This window comes from Pristiophorus japonicus, chromosome 1, assembly GCF_044704955.1.
Source record: "Pristiophorus japonicus isolate sPriJap1 chromosome 1, sPriJap1.hap1, whole genome shotgun sequence".
Classification (NCBI taxonomy): Eukaryota; Metazoa; Chordata; class Chondrichthyes; family Pristiophoridae; genus Pristiophorus; species Pristiophorus japonicus.
Window position 1 is genome coordinate 513819531 of NC_091977.1, and position 25984 is coordinate 513845514.

General features: G+C 46.0%; 1 protein-coding gene across 1 annotated transcript in view; it reads right to left on the reverse strand.

Moving 5' to 3' along the window:
* lama1 (laminin, alpha 1) overlaps window positions 1–25984 on the reverse strand; it is a 439104-nt gene that overhangs the window by 185858 nt on the left and 227262 nt on the right. The window contains exons 15-20 of the mRNA XM_070895870.1: window positions 24166–24277; window positions 15505–15615; window positions 14464–14591; window positions 13053–13139; window positions 8269–8480; window positions 2154–2260 (exon numbers count right to left, since the gene is read on the reverse strand). Of these exons, the coding sequence (XP_070751971.1) occupies window positions 2154–2260; window positions 8269–8480; window positions 13053–13139; window positions 14464–14591; window positions 15505–15615; window positions 24166–24277 (757 nt within the window). The remainder of the gene's footprint in view (window positions 1–2153; window positions 2261–8268; window positions 8481–13052; window positions 13140–14463; window positions 14592–15504; window positions 15616–24165; window positions 24278–25984) is intronic.

Sequence of the window (25984 nt, forward strand, 5' to 3'; positions counted from 1 at the left end):
CGATTAACCTGACATCAATAGTGGGGAAAATGTTGGAATCAATTATTAAGGATGAACTAGCAGCGCATTTGGAAAGCAGTGACAGGATCGGTCCAAGTCAGCATGAATTTATGAAGGAAAAATCATGCTTGACAAATCTGGAATTTTTTGAGGATGTAACTAGTAGAGTGGATAAGGGAGAACCAGTGGATGTGGTGTATTTGGACTTTCAAAAGGCTTTTGACAAGGTCCCACACAAGAGATTGGTGTGCAAAATCAAAGCACATGGTATTAGGGACTAATGTACTGATGGGGATAGATAACTGGTTGGCAGACAGGAAGCAGAGAGTTGGGATAAACAGGTCCTTTTCAGAATGGCAGGCAGTGACTAGTGGAGTGCCGCAGGGCTCAGTGCTGGGACCCCAGCTCTTTACAATATGCATCAATGATTTGGATGAAGGATTTAAGTGTAATATCTCCAAGTTTGCAGATGACACTAAACTGGGTGGCGGTGTGAGCTGTGAGGGGGACGCTAAGAGGCTGCAGGATGACTTGGACAGGTTAGGTGAGTGGACAAATGCACGGCAGATGCAGTATAATGTGGATAAATGTGAGGCTATCCATTTTGGGGGCAAAAACACGAAGACAGAATATTATCTGAATGGCGGAAGATTAGGAAAACGGGAGGTGCAAGTAGACCTGGGTGTCATGGTTCATCAGTCATTGAAAGTTGGCAAATAGGTAAGCAGGCGGTGAAGAAGGCAAATGGTATGTTGGCTTTCATAGCTAGGGGATTTGAGTATAGGAGCAGTGATGTCTTACTGCAGTTGTATAGGGCCTTGGTGATGCCTCACTTGGAATATTGTGTTCAGTTTTGGTCTCCTAATCTGAGGAAGGACGTTCTTGCTGTTGAGGGAGTGCAACAAAGGTTCACCAGACTAATTCCCGGGATGGCAGGACTGACATATGAGGAGAGACTGGATCAACTGGGCCTTTATACACTGGAGTTTAGAAGGATGAGAGGGGATCTCATAAAAACATATAAGATTGGACAGGTTAGATGCGGGTAGAATGTTCCCGATTTTGGGGAAGTCCAGAACCAGAGGACACAGTCTTAGGATAAGGGGTAAGCCATTTAGGACTGAGATGAGGAGAAACTTCTTCACTCAGAGAGTTGTTAACCTGTGGAATTCCCTACCGCAGAGAGTTGTTGATGCCAGTTCATTGGATATATTCAAGAGGGAGTTATATGTGGCCCTTACGGCTAAGGGGATCAAAGGGTATGGAGAGAAAGCAGGAAAGGGGTACTGAGGTGAATGATCAGTCATGATCTTATTGACTGGTGGTGCAGGCTCGAAGGGCTGAATGGCCTACTCCTGCACTTATTTTCTATGTTTCTATGCAAGAGTTTGAAGGATATTCGCTGGGCAGTAGTTGGGCAAATAGCCCAAATCTCCGCCCGCGAAGGCCCTTTTCCCGGGGATGCTTTGGATCTGGAAAAAGACATTTTGACAGTTCGCAAGTGCCGGATTCTGGCATATGTGCATTGCGTGCCAAGAGCTGACACTTGCAGGGCCTCTCTCTACCCGTGCATGCGCACATCGTAGCTGCCCGCAGAGACCGAGATTTTTGGCCCTTTCTGTTTTTAATTCCCTCTGAGGTAGCTATTGTTTTCCATCTATTTGAATACTTCACATGAATAAAAGCCTTACAACCATGCCTAATGAGCCTTACTTAGGCTGTCTGAAATCAAGTCAAAATGTCTCATTATTAAATCAGATCAGTTCCACAATTCAAACTTAAATTAAAAAAAGATTACAGACCCGGGGCAGTGTTAATATGGTTCCGCTGTTACTTCAGGCTGTGAAGTGCAGCATCAATTAGATTCTTTTGTTGTGATCGAAAGATTTAGGCATCTGGCTTTTATTTAAGCAATAGAGATATTATTATCTCACGTTAAAACTGGCTCGTGGATTTAAAGTTCCATTGGGCAGATTTAAGAGGACGCGAAGCGAGGAGCTTGTAGCTCCTGACCAACTGCTTAGAAAGCATGATTTAAAAAATATACAGGGAAAGACTTTTCTGATCTATAACCAAACCCCCTGTTTTATTAGATTCTCTGGGTACAGCATGAATGATTGTTAACAAGCTCACGGGAAGGATAGAATACATACCAAACACTGGTCACACTTCTGCCCCAGCACGTTGGCCTTGCACTGGCAGTGACCAGTCTGGAGGTCACATGCCTCGTCAAAGGAACCGTTCACATTACAGTCACAAACTGAAATACAAAAGATAAAACCATAAGTGAACCAGGTGCCAACCCAAAGGTGAGGGAACATATATAATCTGCAGGGGAGGGGGGAAAAAAAGAGTTTCTTCGAACTTGTTTCTTTTGCCTGTAGATGGCACTGCATAACAACAGGCCTTTTGATCTGGGGCACTGACAGGAGTGTTTTGTCGAGTGTTAAATCTAATTTTATTCCTATAAATCCTGGCAAATATATCAGCCTAACAGGCAGCTGATTTTCTGTTCAGTTAACAGGCTTCTACAAAATAGTTGTCAAATAGCCATTACCCCCAACACAAAATGCTGTGTTCCTTGAAAGTGGGTTAGATTGGGCTTTTAGTATTTCGATTAGAGTCAGTACAGCGGTTTATCTTTCAATCTTCAAATCTGTTGAGAATGCCAACTCTTTTACATCTTCCTTTATTTCACTCATTCTCCTCAGATTCCCGCTGACATGGTCTCAGAAAATGTCCTCCAGTGGAGAGGACAGAGAGACAGGCACCGAATGAGGAAGAATATTAGCATTTTAAAACTTTTAAAAGTAAATAATTGCCTATTGAGTTCTCATCAAGAATGATCAACACTAAAAAGAAGTGTTTAAAAATCAGTAGCATAGAATGAGCTTCAGAAAGGAGCAACTATTAGAGGCATCCCTAATACAATACTGAACATCCCTATTTCTGGGATGTCAAATCACAGGGACGGGGTAAATTGGGCTGTATAGCGGCAGGTTTTAGGTACTCCGTGCCCAACTAAAACTCAAAAATGGAGTCCAAAATGCGCATGTGCACACTTCCGACCGGAAGTGGGCAGGACACTATTTTGGTACAGGGGCTTGCGCACGTTCCTGCCGGCAGTATGTAAAGCAGAGAGATGGTGACGCGAATGAGCGTGCAATGCGGATTTCAAGCCACCGCTGCCATTTTTGCAACACCATATTCCAGCCAACGCCGTGTCATAACCGTGCGCAGCTGAACACGACATTAAACAGAATGCAGGACTCCCAACAGCGCTAGCTAAAGGGATCATGAAGTACTTACAGGAGGGTAGTTGCTGTATTTTGTTCTGGCTACTGATGCTATTGTACGTGGTTTTGGCGATTTCCTATACTTGGCTCTCTCACATGTTCAGCCATTCTTCAATATATTACAGCATAGATTAAAGTTCTCAAATGACGCCCACCACTTTGTGCAGCCACAATGCACCTCCCCTTTATGAGGTGCCGGCTACCTTTAAGTAGCGCCAGCCACCCGTGATATTGGGCCTCCCGCTGATATGTGCAGCCAATGAACAGCATGCAGCAATCATGTAAAACAGCAGGCAGCACATTACATTCGTAATAAACGGGTGCAGGTTAATCGCAATCTCGCGCCCATTTTTGCGGCTTATTTTTATTCACCCGCGGGATGTGAACGTCGCCTGCAAGGCCGGCATTTATTACCCTCGAGAAGGAGATGGTGAGCGGCTAATTCGTGAAACCCGGCAGTTACAACAAGACGAGGACTCCTGGATTCAGGAGTTAAGTGCCTTTAAACCTACTTCCTGGATCCAGGGTCCTTACCGAACACACCCCCTCACGAGGCCTCCGATCGCTGCCCCAGGCCTCCCTACCCACTGATGCGATAGGTTCAGGCTGACCACGGCCTTCCCGTGGCTGGTCCTCTTCCACCCCTCATCATCCGGCCCCAAACCTCTTTCCCCCGCCCCCAGATCCTCTGCCCGACTCGACACCTGATCCTGATCCGTTGGCTTTTTTTTCCCCCAAGCAGCCGGGAATTCAGTCATAATGGGGGCGGAGGTGCGGAAGCTCGGCAAGTAGAGGGGCGGAAGTGGGGGGAGGGGAGTGGGCGGAGTGTCCGCCGCTGTCACTCATCAGCGTAGCGCTGATGATGTCATCATGGTGGCGCGTCACCACGTCTCTCCCCTTCACTTAAAGGTTTCGCCCGGGAAAGCGGCCTGGCACCCAAGAGGGGGTGCTAGACTGCCTGTTGGCTGCTGGGCCAAACCCGGGGGCATAATTGTTGGCTAGACCTGGCTGTCGGCCGACAAAAAAAACCAGTAAGATGGCGGCCGCGGCCGTAGGTCCTCCCCTTTAATGGCAGTTGCACCGCCATTTTACAAGCACTGCCGGCACAGTGCACCGGCACAAAAAGCTGTCAGTGGCACCGAGCAGCGGGAGGAAGATTTTTTCCGGCAGAACTTGGTGTTCGGCGGGCCACATCAACGGTGCGCGCTCTGATGACGCACTTGGGACAGATTGTCAGCAGCGGAGCGGTAGTGAGAAGGGGGAGCGGGTCACCGCCGGGATACCGCCGGAGCGGAATTTTCAAAATGGTGGCCATTCCACGAAAAATCGGTGGCCATTTCACTCCGCAGCGTGGCCGCCGATTTCCGGCGGGAATAGGCCTTAAGGGGAGGGGGCAATTTCGGCCCCTCACTGTCTTAAGCCATTCAGTTTGCAAGTGGGCTGCTCAGTTTGCTTAAATGACCCGCAAGTCGTTGGGAGTCACAACTCCGATAGGCTATCCATTTAAACAACTTATTCAGTTAAGCGACTGGGAGGAGCGGAGCTAGATAAGTGCATGAGGGAGAAAAGGAATAGAAGACTTTGCTGATAGGGTGAGATGAAGAGAGGTGGAAGGAGGCTCGTGTGGAGCACAAACACTGGAATGGACCAGTTGGGCCAAATAGCCTGTTGCTGTGCTGTAAAATTCCTAAGGGAGCTGACTCCCTTATGGAATCAGCCTTGCATTCCTCTAAGTCAGCTGGTGTGACAAGACGATTGCGCCTGCCATCATCGTCATCATAGGCAGTCCCTAAAAATGAGTACTCAGGTGACTGATGAACTCATTTTAAACGGTGGCAGATGGCTGTGTGTGAATTCTTTTAACGTGGGGTGGCCGTTGTACACCAGCCACTACCTGGGCTTGGCGGCGCAAGGTCTTGGTCCAGTGGCAAGGGGATCCAAGACGACTGGAGGCCAGGCTCCACCACATGTGACAATACATACACACAAACTCAAACATCCTCCGACTGTCCTCCCCCCTTCCTCCTTCCCACAGGACCTCTCTCCACGTGGAATTCGCAGTACACAATGTGCTCATAGTACGGTGCTGCACGCTGGCTGAAAAATGAGGTCGGGTTACGGGTGGGTGGAAGTGCAGCGAGGCAGTTTGCTCAGCAAGCCCATGGCTTAAACGGTGGGCCTGATGGGGCCTGGCAATTGTTTTTTTTTTCTGAAAATGAGGCTTGTTTTTTTGTTTAAATTAAGACAGATGTATTTCAGTTGCCACGTGTGGTCGTGATGCATTGTTGTCATTCCATTCACTAAGCATGTACATAACAGAGTGAGCCCTGCCTTGTGGACTTACGGGCAGGTTTGGGGATGAGTTCTGGAGTGCGATATTTAGTTGCAATGCTGTGGCTGCAATATCAGGACTGTCAACATTGGGAAATCCCAAGCGTGTATTTAAAAAAAAAAATCTGCAGCCAGCCACGCACAGGCTACTGAGCATTTCTTCCCAAAACCATGGCAATGGTAAAATTAAAAGTCACTCACTCGCCAGTGTATTGACTGCAGGGAAATTTTGCCTGCCTCCCCGCTCTGTCTCTTCCAGGCAATGGATGTCTTCTCAATCTGCATCGCCTGCCTTCTAGCCAAGCACAAGTTTAAACAAGTCTTTTGTTTCTTTACTTGTCCCATTACCAGCCCTGTTTGCCTTGCACCATTATGCATTCTGTCATTTAATCACTCCTGCCCTCAACCCTATCACAGACCTCTCCCCTTTTGTTCCTCCCTTTTTCCCCTTTCTCTGCACTTGCTTTAAAAACTGATAAGCACCAACTTCTTCCAGTTCTGATGAAAGGCCGTCGACCTGAAATGTTAATCTGGAAAAAGTCCAGAGCAGGGTGACTTAATTAGCCGAGGCATAGAATACAAGAGCAGGGTGGGTTATGCTTGAACGGTATAAAACACTAGCTAGGCCACAGCTAGAGTACTGCGTGTGGTTCTGGTCACCACATTACAGAAAAAAATGTGTTTGCACTAGAGAGGGTACAGAGGAGATTTATGAGGATGTTGCCTGGACTGGAGAATTTTAGCTATGAGGAAAGATTGGTTAGGCTGGGTTTGTTTTCTTTGGAACAGAGGAGGCTGAGGGGAGACCTTATTAAGGTGTATAAAATTATGAGGACCCTAGATAAAGAGTGGATAGGAATGATCTATTTCCCTCAGCAGAGGGGTCAACAACCAAGGGGCATAGATTTTAAGTAATTGGGGGAAGGTTTAGAGGGGATTTGAGGGAAAATCTCTTCACCCAGTGGGGGTTTGGAACTCACTGCCTGAAAGGGTGATTGAAGCAGAAACCCTCATCACATTGAAAGTGTACATGGATATGCACTTGAAGTGCCGTAACCTACAGGGCTATGGACCAAGAGCTGGAGAGTGGGATTAGGCTGGATAGCTCTTTGCCGGCTGGTGTGGACATGATGGGCCGAAATGGCCTCCTTCCGTGCTGTAAATCTCTATGATTCTATGATTGATACCTAGTTACGGGCCCATAAGTTATTGGGGCTGGATTTTTTGATTTTGGAGAAGTATAGACGACAAGGGGATATGATTCTAAATGTCAGCTATTTAGATAAATGGCCTGAAACGTTAACTCTGTGTCTCTCTCCGCAGCTGCTGCCTGACTTGCTGAGCAATGTCCCCTGTGTGAGCTGCACTTTATTCTGCATGGCCTGTTGCTTTCAATACATAATCCCTTTAAATTTCTGCACATGCGCAGTACTCACGATATAAAAGTCGGTGAGCAACCTGTGCAGGACCTTGCACGCGTACAGCTTACAGGGGACATTGCTGCTGAATGTTGCCAGCATCTTCTGTTTGAGATGCGGAGGAACTTCTTCACCCAGAGAGTGGTGAACCTGTGGAATTCTCTACCACAGAAAGTTGTTGAGGCCAATTCACTAAATATATTCAAAAAGGAGTTAGATGAGGTCCTTACTACTAGGGGGATCAAGGGGTATGGCGAGAAAGCAGGAATGGGGTACTGAAGTTGAATGTTCAGCCATGAACTCATTGAATGGCGGTGCAGGCTAGAAGGGCCGAATGGCCTACTCCTGCACCTATTTTCTATGTTTCTATGTTTCTATGTATGTCAGATTTCCAGTATCCGCAGCATTTTACTATGGTTTAAACCAGTCAATAGTTGGATTAGTAACTTAATGTCTTCGTCCAGCCAGGAAGGGGAGAGTTCTCCCAAGTGTCCTGTCCTCTGTTTCCATCAGTGAAAATGTAGCATTTTTTGGGTGACCTATTCTTTCCTTGTTCTGCTACCTATCTCGAATCCCCGCCGCTGCCCTGCCTCTCCGAACCACGCAGACTACTGTCCAAAGCCCCACTGCCACTTTGTGATGAATTTTCTGCCCAGGAGCAGCCCCTGCTGGTGGGGCCACGCGCACCTGCGCAAAACCAACTCAGCACAGGATAACCAGTTCTGCGCGGCCAGAAACGGGTGAAGTTGGATCCTCAGGTTCCCCTCCAAGTCACACACCATCCTGAACTGGAAGTATATCGGCATTCCTCCACCGTCGCTGGGTCAAAATCCTCGAGCTCCCTCCCTAACAGCACTGTGGGAGTACCTTCACCACACGGACTGCAGTGGTTCAAGAAGGCGGCTCACCACCACCTTCTCGAGGGCAAGTAGGGATGGGCAATAAATGCTGGCCTTGCTAGCGATGCCCACATCCCGGGAACAAATATAACAAAAAGGAAGGCGATCACGATGTTACACACGAACCTCCCACACAATGCTGGAGCATCGGTAGCCAGATGTAGGTCCAGTGGATTGTCTCATGGACCTGGGGAATTTCCACAGAGCAGTGCATTGGCCGTTTGATACAATGCCTGCTCCTGTTCTTTCGCCAACATTTTTTTATACGACTATAAAAGATTTCCAAAATTTGTCCCTTCCCCTTTGGTACCATGTTTCACTTACTGCGGCAATTCTTTGCGATTACTGCGTCGCCGTGGTATCTGTCTGCACATCGCTCGCAGAACCTGCCCGCCGTATTCCTGATACACTTCAGACATTCCCCCGTCACCGGGTCACAGCGCCCTGGAACCGACGGGTCGATGTTGCCGCTACAGTCGCACGGCTCACAGGACTCTCCGGGTGTCGTTGGGTTTCCGTAGTAACCGTCAGCACACCTACGCACAGAGCATTTACAAATGAGTTTTGAGCCCTTGCACTCTGACGCGGTCCTGCGTGACCTTTCGCAAGACTGAGGCCAGAGTTTGCCATGTCTGCGCTAGCCAGCCCCAGGTTCCCTGCCCGTTAAAATGGCGAGCGTTCAAGTGCAAATGCCAGCCAAGAGTTTTTAAATCTTAGGCACAGAACTACTGCTTTCATTTAAACATCTGTAATTGCTCCTTTATGAAACAATTGGAGGATGGAGCTTCTAAATGTAATGCAGTGCCCAAATAGTTGTTTTTTTAAATTGACAGTTGGATTGGAAGTACTGATAATTACTGCAGCTTTACAGGTGCATCAAGCTTTGCACATCTGTTTATTGCAAAGTGATCTTTGATTTAACACATTACCCATGGACAGACACTCAGCAGCTCTTCACGGGGCTGGTTCAGTCTATGCGTGTGAATAATCCTATCATGTGCTAATCCAAGGTGGCCACTTATCACTTGCGATAAAACGTGGTGCGCATGTTGTCTTTCTGAAGAGGCTAAACAGAGGCGTTTGGCAATGACTTAAACTAGGTCCGTGCAGCAGAGCTGGTCTCCAGTCGTTTTGGTTAATCCTTGCCACTGGACCAAGGCCTAGCTCTGTCAAGCCCGTGTGGTGGCTGGTGTGCAACGGCCACCCCACATTAAAAAAATCGACCCACAGGTATCTTCCACCCTTCAAGATTTAGTTCGGGACCTGGAATATTAGGTCCTTCATTGAGACAGCTGTGAACTTTTTGGCGCGGATGCAAGTCACCCTCGACTCGAGGGACTGCCTACAATGAAACCATCTCAAAAGATAAACCATCGTGTCGCTGGCACAAAATATCATTTCGATCAAACGGAAGCTTTACTGATGGGCTCTTCTCGCTCCCTCACTAAAAAAAAAAATCGATGTCTGAGGGAAAACTGGGTGTGGACAGCAATGGGGGCAGATGTCAAAGCAGGTTTCAAGACCACGGTGTGCAGTGAATCAATGCCCTGCACCATCAAGACTGTTCTCCTCAGCAACTTCCAATTCTGCTATCGCGAGTCCCCTGGTACAGAGGTGGCCCTCGTCAGGACATCTGTTATCTGTTTGTGGGAGCTTGCTGTGCGCAAATTGGCTGCTGCGTTTCCCACATTACAACAGTGGCTATGTTTCAAAAGTGCTTCATTGGCAGTAAAGCGCTTTGAGACATCCGGTGGTCGTGAAGGACGCTATATAAATGCAAGTCTGCCTCCGGCAGGTTTTGTCACTGCTGTAGGTGCACGGGCAGCCATTGCCTTGTATCCTGCCACCTACATGAGGGGCCTGGCTGAGAAGGTCAGAATGGCATATTCCAGCCATGCCACTCGTGCTGGGTCCTGGATCTGAGGGCCCACTGTTCAGCTGCAAGGCAGATCGGACAGTGTCTGTTGGATTCTGCAGACCCTGAGAGATATCATCCCAAAGCTCTTGGAAACTGCTTCCATCGTACTGAAGGCCAGCAGTCAAAGAGTCCACTTTGGATGCACCGACTGCTACTGAAGCCTCTCTGTTTGGGGGCTGGATGCTGATATTCATAGTGCCACCACCCATTACAGGTAGCACTGCATGCTAGAATCATAACAGCAAGGGAGGCCATTCAGCCCATCGTGCCTGTGCCAGCTCTTTGACAGAGCTGTCCAATTAGCCCCACTCCCCTTGCTCTTTCCCCATAGCCCTATAAATGTTTCCGTTTCAAGTATATGTTCATTCCCTTTTGAATGTTACTAAAATCTGTTTCCACTATCCTTTCAGACAGTGTATTCCAGATCACAACAAATCGCTGTGTGAAAAATGTTTCCTCATGTCGCCTCTGGTTCTACTGCCAATCACCTTCAACCTGTGTCTTCTGGTTACTGATCCTTCTGTCAACATCTCACAACAACTCACTGAGTAAAAAATGTCTCCTCCTCTCCTCGTCAAATCCTTCAAATCTGCCGTCATCACCCCTGTCCTAAAAAAACCCACCCTTGACCCCTCTTTCCTTGAAAACTACCGCCCCATCTCCAACCTTCCTTTCCTCTCCAAAGTCCTTGAACATATTGTCACCTCTGAAATCCGTGCTAATCTTTCCCACAACATAATTTTGAATCCTACGATCAGGTTTTCACTCCTGTCACAGCACTGAAACGGCCCTCATCAAAGTCACAAATGACATCCTATGTGACTGTGACCATGGTAAACTATTCCTCCTCATCTGTCTCGACCTGTTGACATGGTTGACCACTCCATTCTCCTCCAACACCTCTCCTCCGTTGACCCGCTGGATGGAACTGCACTCGCCTGGTTCCATTCTTATCTGTGCGGTCATAGCCAGAGTGTCACTTGCAACAGCTTCTCTTCCCGCTCCTGCGTCGTTACCTTTGGTGTCCCCCCAGGATCTATCCTTGGCCCCCTCCTATTTCTCATCTACATGCAGCCCCTCGGTATCATCCGAAAATACGTCAGATTCCACATGTACGCTGACACACCCAGCTCTACCTCACCATATGAAGAGAAGCCATTGCAGATGATTCTCTGACGATGACCGAATGTCTGACATCCAGCACTGGGTGAGCAGATATTCCCTCCAACTAAATATTGGGAAGACCAAAGCCATTTTCTTGGCCCCCGCCACAACTCCATCCCTCTCCCTGGCAACGGTCTGAGGCTGAACTGAAACGTTGGCAACCTTGGTGTCGTATTAAACCCCAAGATGAGCTTCTGACCACATATCCCCTCCATCGCCAGGATCGCCTATTTCCACCTGTGCAACATTGCCCGACTCCGCCCCTGCTTCAGCTCATCTGTTGCTGAAACCCTCGTCCATGCCTTTGTCATCTCTAGACTTGACTTTTCCAATGCTCTCCTGGCCGGTCTCCCCTCTTCCACCCTCCATAACCGTGTGCTCATCCAAAACTCTGCTGTCCGTGTCCTAATTCGCAACAAGTCCCATTCACCCCTATACTTGCTGGTAGGGTAACGCATGATTTTAAAATTCTCATCCTTGTTTTCAAATCCCTTGATGGCTTCACCGCTCCCTATCTCTGTAATCTTCTCCAGCTCTACATCCATCCGACAACTCTGCGCTCCTCCAATTCTGGCCTCTTGAGCATCCCCGACTTTAATCGCTCAACCATTGGTGGCCATGCCTTCAGCTGTCTAAGCCCTGGAATTTCCTCCCTAAACCTCTCCGCCTCTTCACCTGTCTCTCCTCCTTTAAAATGCTCCCTAAAACTTATCTCTTTGACCAACTGCCTTGATGTCTCCTTATGTGGCCTGGTGTCAAATTTTATTTGAATACGCTCCTGCTGAAACGCCTTGGGCCATTTTACTACGTTAAAGGAGCTATATAAATGCAAGTAGTTGTTGCTGTTGTTGGGTATCGGCATTAAATTGACATTGACATCACCATGACTGCTGCCATCTGAGTCAGATTCTCCAAGGTAGCCTTCAGTGCCTCCATGCGAGTGTGAGGTTCATCTAGCATTGTCTTTGTACACCAGGGATGTGAGTGCATAGATTTGGGAACCAAGGGCTGGCCTTTGCAGAGTCTGTACTCCCCAAAGTCAGAGCTTTGTGGTGTTCCGAAGGCAATAAATGAAGGAGTGCCACATATATCAAGCCATGATCTTATTAAATGGCAGAGCAGGCTCAAGAGGCCAAATAGCCTACTCCTGCTCCTATTTCTTATGTAGACTGCAAGAGAGAGCAGATAGCTTGCCTTGGCTCCTCTGATGAGGTCATTACATTTTTCCTACCTCTTTTCCTACATTCTCTGCCTCTGCCACCTCCCTCCAACACATTCTTGTACAGTACATTCTAGCTGCTGACTCCAAACAGATTACTCCTGCTGCTCCTTCAAGAAGACATGCAGGTGTGGATTCCCCAGGTTTGCTGCTCGTTTCTTCAACCTTGTCACCTAGGTGCCTCTTCCTCCAGTGCTGCCCTTGCCTCTTTAAGCAGCAGCTGGTTTCATATCTAGCCGCTGTACCAGATTTCTGCCTTTCTTCCAGGTATTCCAGCCTCTCATGAGGTGTACTCTCAGTTGTTTTTAAACAGCATGTACTCCTCTGCCTATGTAAATTGGAGCCCCTCTCCACCTCAGATTTGATTGTGCCGTCAGAATTTCCAGCCCTCTATCTCCTCCCGACAATCTCACTGTGAGACTCATCACATCATATTCAATGCTAACTCATTCTTGCTCAGGATTTCAAAATTGTGGCACTCCAGTCTTTCCTTCCTCTTGCAATCTAAAAAGCTTTTAAAACCCACATTTGCTAACACCTAACCACAGTTCATTTAAATTTCTCTTCCAGTGCTTTCAACCTGCTGTACCCGCCTTTCCCCTTCACATGGATTTCACCATCAAGCTTGTATTTTGAAAACGTTACTTTCATTAGTGAGATGTCGACAGTAATGTGCAGCCAAGCTGCGTCAAGATTCTGGGAACCACAATATACAGATATAAAGAAATTACAATTGTGCGTGGCAAAGAGTTAATCGCATCTTAACCGAAAACCATCTACCAGCATCACATAGTCTTTAAGTATTACCTGTCACATCTGGATCCTGCATAGCCTAGCCGGCACTCGTCACATACAACTTCTCCGCTTCTCTTTAAATGGCAGGTGGGACTGAAACTAGAGAAATCGTAAACAATGTTAGAAGTGCTTTAGTTCTTAAAACATCAGAGCGTCCACAGACTGGCTTCAAGTGGGTAAAAACTGTAGTCCTTTTAAATTAGGTTGTTTGGGGAACTGACAGATAGAGTGGCTTCAGTCATGGTCTTTCATCTCTGGGATGGGATCTTGTTTTGTATCCAGTTGAAGCTGATGGGATTGCAGAATCCTAGAATAGTATAGCACAGGAAACCATTCGGCCCATCGAGTCTATGCCAGCTCTTTTGAAGAGCAGTCCCATTCCCCCCGCTCTTTCCCCATATCCCTGCAATTTTTTCTCCTTCAAGTATTTCTATAATTCCCTCTTGAAAGCTACTATTGAATTTTTATCCACCACCCTATCAGGCAGCGTATTCCAAATCCTAACCACTCGTTGCGTAAATAAGTTTTTCCTCATGTCGCCTCTGGTTCTGTTGCCAATCCCCTTAAATCCCCACCGTCTGCTTATCAACCTTCAGCTACTGGAAACAGTTTCGCCTTGTTCACTCGATCTAAACCCTTCATGATTTTAAACACCTCTATCAAACCTCCTCTTAGCCTAATATGCTCAAAGGAGAACCCAGCTCCTCCAGTCTATCCACGTAACTGTAATCCCTCATCCCTGCAACCATTCTTGTAAATCTCTTCGGTACCCTCGACAAAGCCTTCGCATCTTTCCTAAAGATACTGTTCATTCAGAATGATTTTTGCATTCTGCTTTCACTGCTACCTTTCACAGTGTCCAAAACTTTGTTCCAAACTGGGGAATTTATTTTGAATAAATATATGAATTATTATTTCACCACAGGGTTAAAACGTTTCTGTTGGCTAAGTATCCAATGATAATATAACCATGAATCTCTGCTTCAGATCCCAAACATTTAACCTAAAATGGTGGCGACATTGAGGACTGGACAATGGGTTTAGGTGTAGATTTTACAGTCAGGTTATAGAATAATTTATTCTATGCTGTGAAATGCTATTATAACACTGCAGGTGATGATAATTTTGACAAATGTTTTATACAAGGAGGGCGAGACCATGGAGGGATTTGAAAGCAAGGATGTGAATTTTAAAATTGAGGCATTGCTGGAATGGGAGCCAATGTCGGTCAGCGAGCACACGGGTGAGCGGGACTTGGTGCGAGTCCTGCAGATGTGAAAGGCCATTTACAAAATACTTGTGCAGAAAGGATCCATTTATTGTCAAAATGGTTGTGAATTTCCTCTTTATTACCAAGATTACAGTTACTAGAGGCAACAACATTTATTAAAATCCCTTGCACGAAAAACCACAGCAGGCTCACTTGTTGGAGGAAATATTCAGTGGGCAGGCACATGGCAGGCAATCGTCAGTAGTCCCTCTGGTGGGATCGCCATATGAACCGAGGGAGCACTGGTCACAGTTTGGGCCGGTTGTGTTGTGCCGACAATCCTGGAAAGCAGCGCATAGGTTCATTTACAATATAGTATGTGGGAAAAAAAATACTGACCATAATTACAAGTTATTCTCTCCCCTCGGTAACTGCTTATATGTTTTTAAATAATATAGAACTTCATAAAAGAAGCAACATGGATACAAAAGTAGTAAAGGTGCACAGCCTGACCACACATTTGCTGATCTGAGCTGGAGCAGTTAGCCTCAGAACCCCTGGGCTTGGCATGGATGTCAGCTGTGGCTCAGTGGCTAGCATCCTTGCCTCTGAGTCAGAAGGTTGTGGGTTAAAGTCCCACTCCAGGGATTTGAGCACAGAAATCTACATTCACACTCAAGTGCAGTGCTGAGGGAGGGCTGCACTGTCGGAGGTGCCACCTTTTGGATGAGACGTTAAGCTGAGGCCCCGCCTGCCCTCTAGGATGAGCGTAAAAGATCCCATGGCACTATTTCGAAGAAGAGCAGGGGAATTATCCCTGGTGTCTTGGCCAATAATTATCCCTTAATTAACATAACAAAAACAGATTATCTGGTCATTATCGCATTGCTGTTTGTGGGAGCTTGCTGTGCGCAAATTGGCTGCCGTGTTTCCTACATTGCAACAATGACAACACTTCAAAAGTAGTTCATTGGCTGTAAAGTGGTTTGGGATGCTATATAAATGCAAGTCTTTCATTCGTTTTTTAATGGAATCTTAATTTAAAGTACAATCCCCCAAACACATACAATACCACGAAAGTCCTTCAGACAAGATCCCATTGTTAATGCCATCCTTATTTAAGCAAGGTTTTACAAATAAACGTGAAACTGTATAAAAACCGACTCCCGCGTACCACAATTAAAATGTTTGGCTCTTAGGATTTCACCTCGCCTCTGCTCGTACATTAGATAACTTGCACTAACTGGAACTTACCAAACAAGTGCCGTTAGAGTCACATTCCGTAGCGTGGCCGTTGCATTCACACTGCTGACAGATGCCTCCAAACAATATTCCACCGACACGATAAAAACCTGGGATGCAAGACTGTTAAACATAATAAATTATTGAAAAACCCCACTGCAGCACATTTCTGAAAAGTCTTAAAAGTTCGAGTAGCCTAAGTTATAATTCAAGAACATTCCTAAAGATCTCTTTCTTGGATTAATTTTTTTTTTCCTCAAAAAAACCTTTGGGTGATTTTCCATGTTGATGGGTCGGGGGACGGGGGAGGAACCTCACCCGCCAACCAGCACATACCAGAGCAAAGCCCACGACTGTCCCATATGCACTGGCAGTGAGTGAGGTTCCCCACCACTCATAAGAAAACATACCATCTTTTAAGTTGGAAGCGCAGCATTATGTTGGGAAGTTATGTTCATGTCGAATGGTTGAATTCGAACAAAGTGTGAGTAAATGGATAATGTAAACAGTGGCGTGACAGCCCGTTTTAAGAGTCAGGGTCACTCTCTTTTTTCCCTTGACTACAACCACGGGCTGATTTTTGTTTAGGGTGCACATCAGGTGGAGTGATCGGACTGCCTATCGGAGATCCCAGCCATTTACAGGGTCAGAATGCTTTTGGCAAGCTGCCAGCACCATACGGGGGGGCCCCTTTAAGATGGGGACCAGCGGCAGGTGAGGACACTGATGATTCTCTTTGGCCCACAAAAATGAGGGCCATGGTGGTTTTGTTCCGTTGTTTTCAGAGCAGCCTGTAACTGCTCCTTTAAGGACAACAGCCCTGGCACTGGACCTCATTAGACCAAATTGTGGGGTGGGAATAGGGTTACAACACTGTAGAGAAGCCTCTGCAACCCACACTCTGGTCTAGGGCTCAACACCAGGAGTGCAGCCTCTCAATACCACCTTTTTAGATTCAGAAAGATAGGGACGTGTATGCTGTACTTCACACGTTATATCCCTTATTGTAACACTTCAGCAAAACCTGGAAAATTGAGAAATGAAGAAATGTACGAGCAGAGGCAATTTGCTATTCAAGTGCTGTGAGCACAGTTTCTGAATTCGGATATTTGAACTGTAGCTTACACTTTCACCTTTGAAAGGTATACATCAGGGTGAAAATGCACCAAACAATAATATTCGTGGAGAAGTCAGTGCAAGTACAAAACAGGATATCCATTTCATACTCAGCGTTGATTTTGTTCCAATAAAATTATCGACAGCACAAATTTCACCCCCAGGCGTGTATGAAAGTAAATTGTAGAAATGTAGTTATACATATCACAAAAGTCTATTGCATTTATTTTTCAACTTCAATTATCAAAGAAATGAAATAATTACAAAACTACCCATTTGATTTTCTTCAATTTACAAATCCCTTCTGGCTACTTTTCCTGATTGAGAGTAAACTCAGAATCATAGAACAGTACAGCACAGATGGAGGCTATTCGGCCCATCGAGTCTGCACCGGTTCTTTTAGAAACCCGATTTTCACCGCTCCACCATTGGCAGCTGTGGCTTCAGCTGCCTTGGTCCTAAGTTCTGTCATTCCCTGCGTAAACCTCTCTGTCTATCTTACCTTATTTAAAGGCACTCTTTAAAACCTGTCTCTTTGATCAAGCTTTTGCTCACCTGTTGATATATTAGCATGGATAGAAGATTGGCTGACAAATAGAAAACAGAGTCAGGATAAATGGTTCATTCTCGGGTTGGCAATCAGTAACAAGTGGGTTGCCGCAGGGATCAGTGCTGGAACCCCAACTATTTACAATCTATATTAACGACTTGGAAGAGGGGACTGAGTGATACAAAGATGGGAGGAAGGGTAATGTGTGAGGAGAACATAAAGAGGCTGCAGGAGGACATAAGACAGGCTAAGTGAGTGGGCAAGAACTTGGCAGATGGAGTATAATGTTGGAAAATGTGAAGTGATGCACTTTGGCAGAAAAAAAATCAAAGAGCAAGTTATTATTTAAATGGAGAAAGATTGCAAAGTGCCGCAGTACAGCGGGACCTGGGGGTACTTGTGCATGAAACACAAAAGGATGATATGCAGGTACAGCAAGTGATCAGGAAGGCCAATGGTATCTTGGCCTTTACTGCAAAGGGGATGGAGTATAAAAGCAGGGAAGTCTTGCTATAGCTGTACAGGGTATTGGTGAGGCCACACCTAGAATACTGCGTGCAGTTTTGGTTTCCATATTTACGAAAGGATATACTTGCTTTGGAGGCAGTTCGAGAAGGTTCACTAGGTTGATTCCAGGGATGAGGGGGTTGACTTATGAGGAAAGGTTGAGTAGGTTGGGCATCCACTCATTGGAATTCAGAAGAATGAGGAGGTGATTTTATCGAAACATATAAGATTATGAGGGGGCTTGACAAGCTGGATACAGAGAGGATGTTTCCACTGATGGGGACGATCTTGAATAAGGGGCCACCCATTTAAAACAGAGATGAGGAGGAATTTCTTCTCTCAGAGGGTTGTAAATCTGTGGAATTCACTGCCTCAGAGAGCTGTGGAAGCTGGGACATTGAATAAATTTAAGACAGAAATAGACAGTTTCTTAAACGATAAGGGGATAAGGGGATAAGGGGTTATGGGGAGCGGGTGGGGAAGTGGAGCTGAGTCCATGATCAGATCAGCATGATCTTATCGAATGGCGGAGCAGGCTTGAGGGGCCGTATGGCCTACTCCTGTTCCTATTTCTTATGTTCTTATGTTCTTCCTCACCACAAGCCTCTGGCTGTTTTGCACATTAATAACGGCCTGCATCGTTCACCCGCTGTTATTTTTTCAGCAAATTGCAGCTCATTGAAATCATACAAAAAAGCGCAAGATAGATTCACTAAGATGATACTAGGATACAGGTACGATGACAAACTTTTAGCATGAGGACTGCATTCGTCAGGTCAGAACAGGTTACGGGAATTTAATATAAGTGTTCGCAATTAAGAAAAGATTTGAAGGAGTAAATAGCGAAAGATTATTGCCATTGAGTGATGAATTATCAAAAGTGCATAAAGGCAGGATTGCAATTGGAAGCATAAAGGGAGTAGTGGGGTGAGAAGGGATTTTCATGAAAAGGGTTATTAGGATATGAAATGTTTTACTATAAGTGGCAGGTGAAGCTATATCAATCATAGAATCATAGAATGATGCAGCATTTGTCACATTGTGTCTCTGAAAGAGCTATCCACTTAGTCCCACTCACCTGCCCTTTCCCTGTAACCCTGCAATTTTTTTGCCTTTCCAATTCCCTTGTGAAAGTTATTATTGAATCTGCTTCCATCAGCCAGTCAGGCGGTGTATTCCAGATTATAACAACTCGCAATAGGTTCTATCGAGATTGTCTCGCATTATATAGGGGAAAGGAAGATAAACACCTGAAGGAGAAAACTCCTGAAGGGTATAGAATAAGTGCAGAGCAGTGGTATTGCTGGAGATAGTTGTAGTGGGAGAACTAGCTCAGTATGGACAAAATGGGCTGAAAATCCTTCCTCTATACTGAGATTTCAGAGATTGCTTCAGTAGCCAAATTAGGTGGAAAATGACCGTACTACATAGATTAGAAACAGGATAGTTTATGAAGTCATATCTTGTCAAAACAGAGATCAAAATAGAGAGACAGATATCACTATGGAAGATGTATTTACTGTCCAGATAATATACTAATGCCCCCAAAAGGTGGTCAACATCCTCCGCTTGCTCCATGACGACATGCAGGCCGTAATCCTTATCAATGGATCCATTACAGGCCCAATCCATATCTGGACTGGGGTCAAACAAAGCTGCGTCATCGCCCCAACCCTCTTCTCAATCTTCCTCGCTGCCATGCTCCACCTCACAGTCAACAAGCTCCCCGCTGGAGTGGAGCTAAACTACAGAACCAGTGGGAGGCTGTTCAACCTTCGCCGTCTCCAGGCCAGGTCCAAGACCACCCCGACTTTTGTCGTCGAGCTACAATATGCGGACAACGCCTGTCTCTGCGCACTTTCAGAGACTGAACTCCAGGACCTAGTCGATGCATTCACTGAGGTGTATGAAAGCATGGGCCTTGCGCTAAACATCCGTAAGACAAAGGTCCTCCACGAGCCTGTCCTCGCCGCACAGCACTGCCCCCCAGTCATCAAGATCCACGGCGTGGCCCTGGACAATGTGGACCACTTCCCATAACTCGGGAGCCTTTTATCAACAAAAGCAGACTTTGATGAGGAGATCCAACACAGCCTCCAGTGCGCCAGCGCAGCCTTCGGCCGCCTGAGGAAAAGAGTGTTCGAAGACCAGGTCCTCAAATTTACCACCAAGCTCATGGTCTACAGGGCTGTAGTAATGCCCACCCTCCTGGTATGTGCGGTTGCAGGACATTTTGGAGGGGGAGGGTGAACGGCCAGTTGTCGTGGTGCATATAGGTACCAACCATATCGGTAAAAATTGGGATGAGGTCCTACAAGGTGAATTTAGGGAGCTAGGAGTTAAATTAAAAAGTACGACCTCAAAGGTAGTAATCTCAGGATTGCTACCAGTGCCACGTGCTAGTCAGAGTAGGAATCGCGGGATAGCTCAGAAGAATACGTGGCTTGAGGAGTGGTGCAGAAGGGAGGGATTCAAACTCCTGGGACATCGGAACCGGTTCTGGAGGAGGTGGGACCAGTACAAACCGGAAGGTCTGCACCTGGGCAGGACCGGAACCAATGTCCTCGGGGGAGTGTTTGCTAGTGCTTTGGGGAGGGGTTAAAATAATATGGCAGGGGTATGGGAACCAATACAGGGAGACAGAGGGAAGGAGAATGGGGGCAGAAGCAAAATATAGAAAAAAGTAAAGTAAAAGTGGAGGGCAGAGAAACCTAAGGCAAAAATCAAAAAGAGCCACATTACAGCAAAATTCTAAAGGGGCAAAGTGTGCTAAAAAGACAAGCCTAAAGGCTCTGTGCCTCAATGGACGAATTAACTGCACAGGCAGCAATTAATGAATATGATATAATTGGCATTATGGAGACATGGCTCCAGGGTGACCAAGGCTGGGAACTCAACATTCAGGGGTATTCAACATTCATGAAGGATAGACCGAAAGGAAAAGGAGGTGGGGTAGCATTGCTGATTAAAGAGGAAATTAACGCAATAGTAAGGAAGGACATTAGCTGGATGATGTGGAATCTGTATGGGTGGAGCTGTGGAATACCAAAGGGCAGAAAACGCTAGTGGGAGTTGTGTATAAACCACCAAACAGCAGTAGTGAGGTTGGGGACAGCATCAAACAAGAAATTAGGGATGCATGCAATAAAGGTACAGCAGTTATCATGGGTGACTTTAATCTACATATAGATTGGGCTAACCAAACTGGTAGCAATGCGGTGGAGGAGGATTTCCTGGAGTGTATTAGGGATGGTTTTCTTGACCAATATGTCAAGGAATCAACCAGAAGGTTGGCCATCCTAGACTGGGTGATGTGTAATGAGAAAGGAGAAATTAGGATTCTTGTTATGCGAGACCCCTTGGGGAAGAGTGACCATAATATGGTAGAATTCTTTATTAAGATGGAGAGTGACACAGTTAATTCAGAGACTAGGGTCCTGAACTTAAGGAAAGGTAACTTCGATGGTATGAGAAGTGAATTGGCTAGAATACACTAGCAAATGATACTTAAAGCGTTGACGGTGGATAGGCAATGGCAAACATTTAAAGATCACTTGGATGAACTTCAACAATTGTACATCCCTGTCTGGAGTAAAAATAAAACAGGGAAGGTGGCTCAACCGTGGCTAACAAGGGAATTTAAGGATAGTGTTAAATCCAAGGAAGAGGCAAATAATTTGGCCAGAAAAAGCAGCAAACCTGAGGATTAGGAGAAATTTAGAATTCAGCAGAGGAGGACAAAGGGTTTAATTAGGAGTGGGAAAATAGAGTATGAGAGGAAGCTTTCTGGGAACATAAAAACTGACTGCAAAAGCTTCTATAGATATATGAAGAGAAAAAGATTAGTGAAGAATGGGAAATAAAGAAATGGCAGACCAGTTGAACAAATACTTTGGTTCTGTCTTCACGAAGAAAGACACAAATAACCTTCCGGAAATACCAGGAGACCGAGGGTCTACTGAGAAGGAAGAACTGAAGGAAATCCTTATTAAGCAGGAAATTGTGTTAGGGAAATTGATGGGATTGAAGGCCGATAAATCCTTGGGGCCTGGTAGTCTGCATCCCAGAGTCCTTAACGAAGTAACCCTAGAAATAGTGGATGCATTGGTCATTATTTTCCAACAGTCTATTGACTCTGGATCAGTTCCTATGGACTGGAGAGCAGCTAATGTAACACCACTTTTTAAAAAAGGAGGGAGAGAGAAAACGGGTAATTATAGACTGGTTAGCCTGACATCAGCAGTGGGGAAAATGTTGGAATCAATTATTAAAGATGAAATAGCAGCGCATTTGGAAAGCAGTGACAGGATTGGTCCAAGTCAGCATGGATTATGAAAGGGAAATCATGCTTGACAAATCTTCTGGAATTTTTTGAGGATATAACTAGTAGAGTGGACAAGGGAGAACCTTGGTGTATTTGGACTTTCAAAAGGCTTTTGACAAGGTCCCACACAAGAGATTTATGTGCAAAATTAAAGTACATGGTATTGAGGGTAATGTACTGACGTGTATAGAGAACTGGTTGGCAGATAAGAAGCAGAGAGTCGGGATAAACGGGTCCTTTTCAGAATGGCAGGCAGTGACTAGTGGAGTACCGCAGGGCTCAGTGCTGGGACACCAGCTATTTACAATATACATTAATGATTTAGATGAGGGAATTGAGTGTAATATCTCCAAGTTTGCAGATGACACTAAGCTGGGTGGCGGTGTGAGCTGTGAGGAGGACGCTAAGAGGCTGCAAGGTGACTTGGACAGGTTAGGTGAGTGGACAAATGCATGGCAGATGCAGTATAATGTGGATAAATGTGAGGCTATCCACTTTGGGGGCAAAAACGCGAAGGCAGAATATTATCTGAATGGCGGCAGATTAGGAAAAAGGGGAGGTGCAACGAGACCTGTGTGTCATGGTACATCAGTCATTGAAAGTTGGCATGCAGGTACAGCAGGTGGTGAAGAAGGCAAATGGTATGTTGGCCTTCATAGCTAGGGGGGTTTGAGTAAAGGAGCAGGGAGGTCTTACTGCAGTTGTTTAGGGCCTTGGTGATGCCTCACCTGGAATATTGTGTTCAGTTTTGGTCTCCTAATCTGAGGAAGGACGTTCTTGCTATTAAGGGAGTGCAGCGAAGGTTCACCAGACTGATTTCCGGGATGGCTGGACTGACATAGGAGGAGAGACTGGATCGACTAGGCCTGTATTCACTGGAGTTTAGAAGGATGAGAGGGGATCTCATAGAAACATATAAAGTTCTGACGGAACTGGACAGGTTAGATGCAGGAAGAATGTTCCCAATGTTGGGGAAGTCCAGAACCAGGGGACACAGTCTAAGGATAAGGGGTAAGCTATTTAGGACGGAGATGAGGAGAAACTTCTTCACTCAGAGAATTGTTAACCTGTGGAATTCTCTACCGCAGAGAGTTGTTGATGCCAGTTCATTGGATATATTCAAGAGGGAGTTAGATATGGCCCTTACGGCTAAAGCGATCAAGGGGTATGGAGGCAAAACAGGAAAGGCTTACTGAGGGAATGATCAGCCATGATCTTATTGAATGGTGGTGCAGGCTCGAATGGCCGAATAGCCTATTCCTGCACTATTTTCTATGTTTCTATGTTTATATATGTATGGCTCAGAGACATGAACCGTGTACAGTATACACCTCAAGTCGCTGGAGAAAAACCACCAACGATGCCTCTGCAAGATCCTACAAATCCCCTGGGAGAACAGAAGTACCAACATTAGTGTCCTCGTCCAGGCCAGCATTGAAGCACTGACCACACTTGATCAGATCCGCTGGGCAGACCACATTGTCCGCATGCCAGACACGAGACTCCAAAAGCAAGCACTCTACTTGGATCTCCTTCATGGCAAACGAGCCAAAGGTGGACAGAGGAAACGTTACAAGGACACCCTCAAAGCTTCCCTGATAAAATGCAACATCCCCACCAAAAACCTTGGAGTCACTGCCGAAAGACCGCCCTAAGTGGAGGAAGTGCATCCGGGAGGGCGCTGAGCGCCTCGCCTCTCATTGCCGAGTGCATGCAGAAAACAAGCACAGGCAGCGGAAAGAACGTGCGGCAAACCTGTCCCACCCTCCCTTACCGCCAGCGACTGTCTGTCCCACCTGTGGCAGGGGCTGTGGTTCTCGTGTTGGACTGTTCAGCCACCTAAGGACTCATTCTCAGAGTGGAAGCAATTCCGAGGGACTGCCTATGATGATGATGATGCATGTCATTTCTAGCTCTTCATGATAGATACTCTATTACTTTAGAGTCTATCATTTTCACGGTCTATTTACCGGTACTCCATTGTACACAAGGGAAGGGAGGGCATGAGTATTTCTGCACAACTGAAAGGGAATGAATCCCAAATGTTATGACATTAGCACAAGTTGGAAAGTTGTCTATACCACACGAACCAATATTTCATTAACATCCTCCCTGTCTTAACATTGAAAATGTTGATCTAACGATGTAATCAAAAGACGAGAGTTTTCTGCATTACCTCACAGGAAATGCCAGTGTAGCCTGGTGGGCATTCACAGTGTTCAATGTCCACTGCAGGAAGAACGTCGATGGCATTGGAGTTTGCTACATCCAAGGTGACAGAACCCAGCCTGAAAGTACAAAGATTTGCATAATTCTCATATTACAGCACTTAACAACGTGAGCTGGATCTATTGTGGATCAATCTTGGGATAAATCAAAACAATGTCTACTTACACTGGGAGGACAAACCCAGCTAAGCATAACTAGGCAGCTTATTGTGAAGTGTCACTCGGACACTTATTCCATTTCTTGTAAACTCATTCAAGTCTCGCTCATATCCAATCAGTTAATCAAATCAGCATAACGGTTAACCAAATGAAAATGCCCCATACTTGTAACTTTTAACAGTAAATAAAAACAGCTAAAGTGTGAACAGTTCTGCCAATCTAATACCAGAGAGACCAGCTCTACTACATCATTGGAGACACTGATATTGTTTAATAAGAGCTAATTTCCAGATTCTATGTTTTTCCAAGCAAAACCTTTACATACAGGCCAACCATCAGCATTTCATGGTGAACACAATTTGGGTGTCCAGTCACTGTGTCACTGCTTGATGACCTAAGTCAATGCAACTGAGACCTTCATCTCGCTGGCTTCCCCCCACCACCCCCCTCCCCCCCACTCCTTCCGTGGTCTGGTGGCCAAAGCACCAGACAGTTCCCACTTCTCCTATAGTACTAAAGGCCAGGATTGGTGCCGCTGCAGGAACAGCAGTTCACATCTGCAAGCTACAGAGTCAGCAATCCTGGCCAGTGGGAGAAGTGGTAAGAGACCTGTCTGTGGTTTTAGCCAGTAAATTTAGAGAATAGCAAGCAGGGGAAATGGATGCCGAGGGAGGTAAAGGGGAAAAATGCATGTTACGGGAGGGTCGAAATGCACCATGAAGGAAAGAAGACAAATGTACGGTTAGGGTGGAGCATGCAGCTGGAGGGAGATCCAGGGTGAGAACGATTAACTGACAGATAGTAACGGGTGAGTGCCAGTATTAATGGAGAAAGAAAATAAAAGGTTTTGCATTTATATAGCATCATTCACGGCCCAGGATGTCCCAAAGTGCTTTACACCCAATACTTTTGAAGTTTAGTCACTGTTGTAACGTAGAAAACTCAGCAGCCAATTTGCGCACAGCAAGCTCCCACAAACAGCATAATGACCAGATAATCGGTTTGTTTAGCGATGTTGATTGAGGGACAAACATTGGCCAAGACAACAGGGATACCTTCCATGCCCTGCTTCGAAATAGTGCCGTGGGATCTTCTACGTCCACCTGAGAGAGCAGACGGGGCCTTGGTTTAACGTCTCATCTGAAAGATGGCACCACCGACAGTGCAGCACTCCCTCAACACTGCACTCATGAGTCAGCCTAGATTTTGGTGCTCAAGTCACTGGAGTGGAGCTTGAATCCACAATCTTCTGACTCTGAGGCAAGAGTGCTACCCACTGAGCCACGGCTGATACCCGAGGGGGAGCAATGAGGGAGAGTGCCAGGATAAACTGGGGAGATGGAGAAAGTAGAAAAAACGGACTAAATTGAAGGTATCTCCTCCAATTAGCCTGAGAAGCTGGCAATGGATCCTTACTGGAGAAAGAATTGCTTCATTCAACTGAGTGTCTTGCTAGGCCATGCCAGTAGCCCTAAGAGTCATAGCATGGGATTATATCCTGGGTAGACCAGATTGAGAAGAAGTGACAGTTTTAATAAACCAGTTATGTTTTTACAACCAGACGGCTTCTTCCATAAACACTTTTTCTCGTGTAATCCCTCAAGTTAC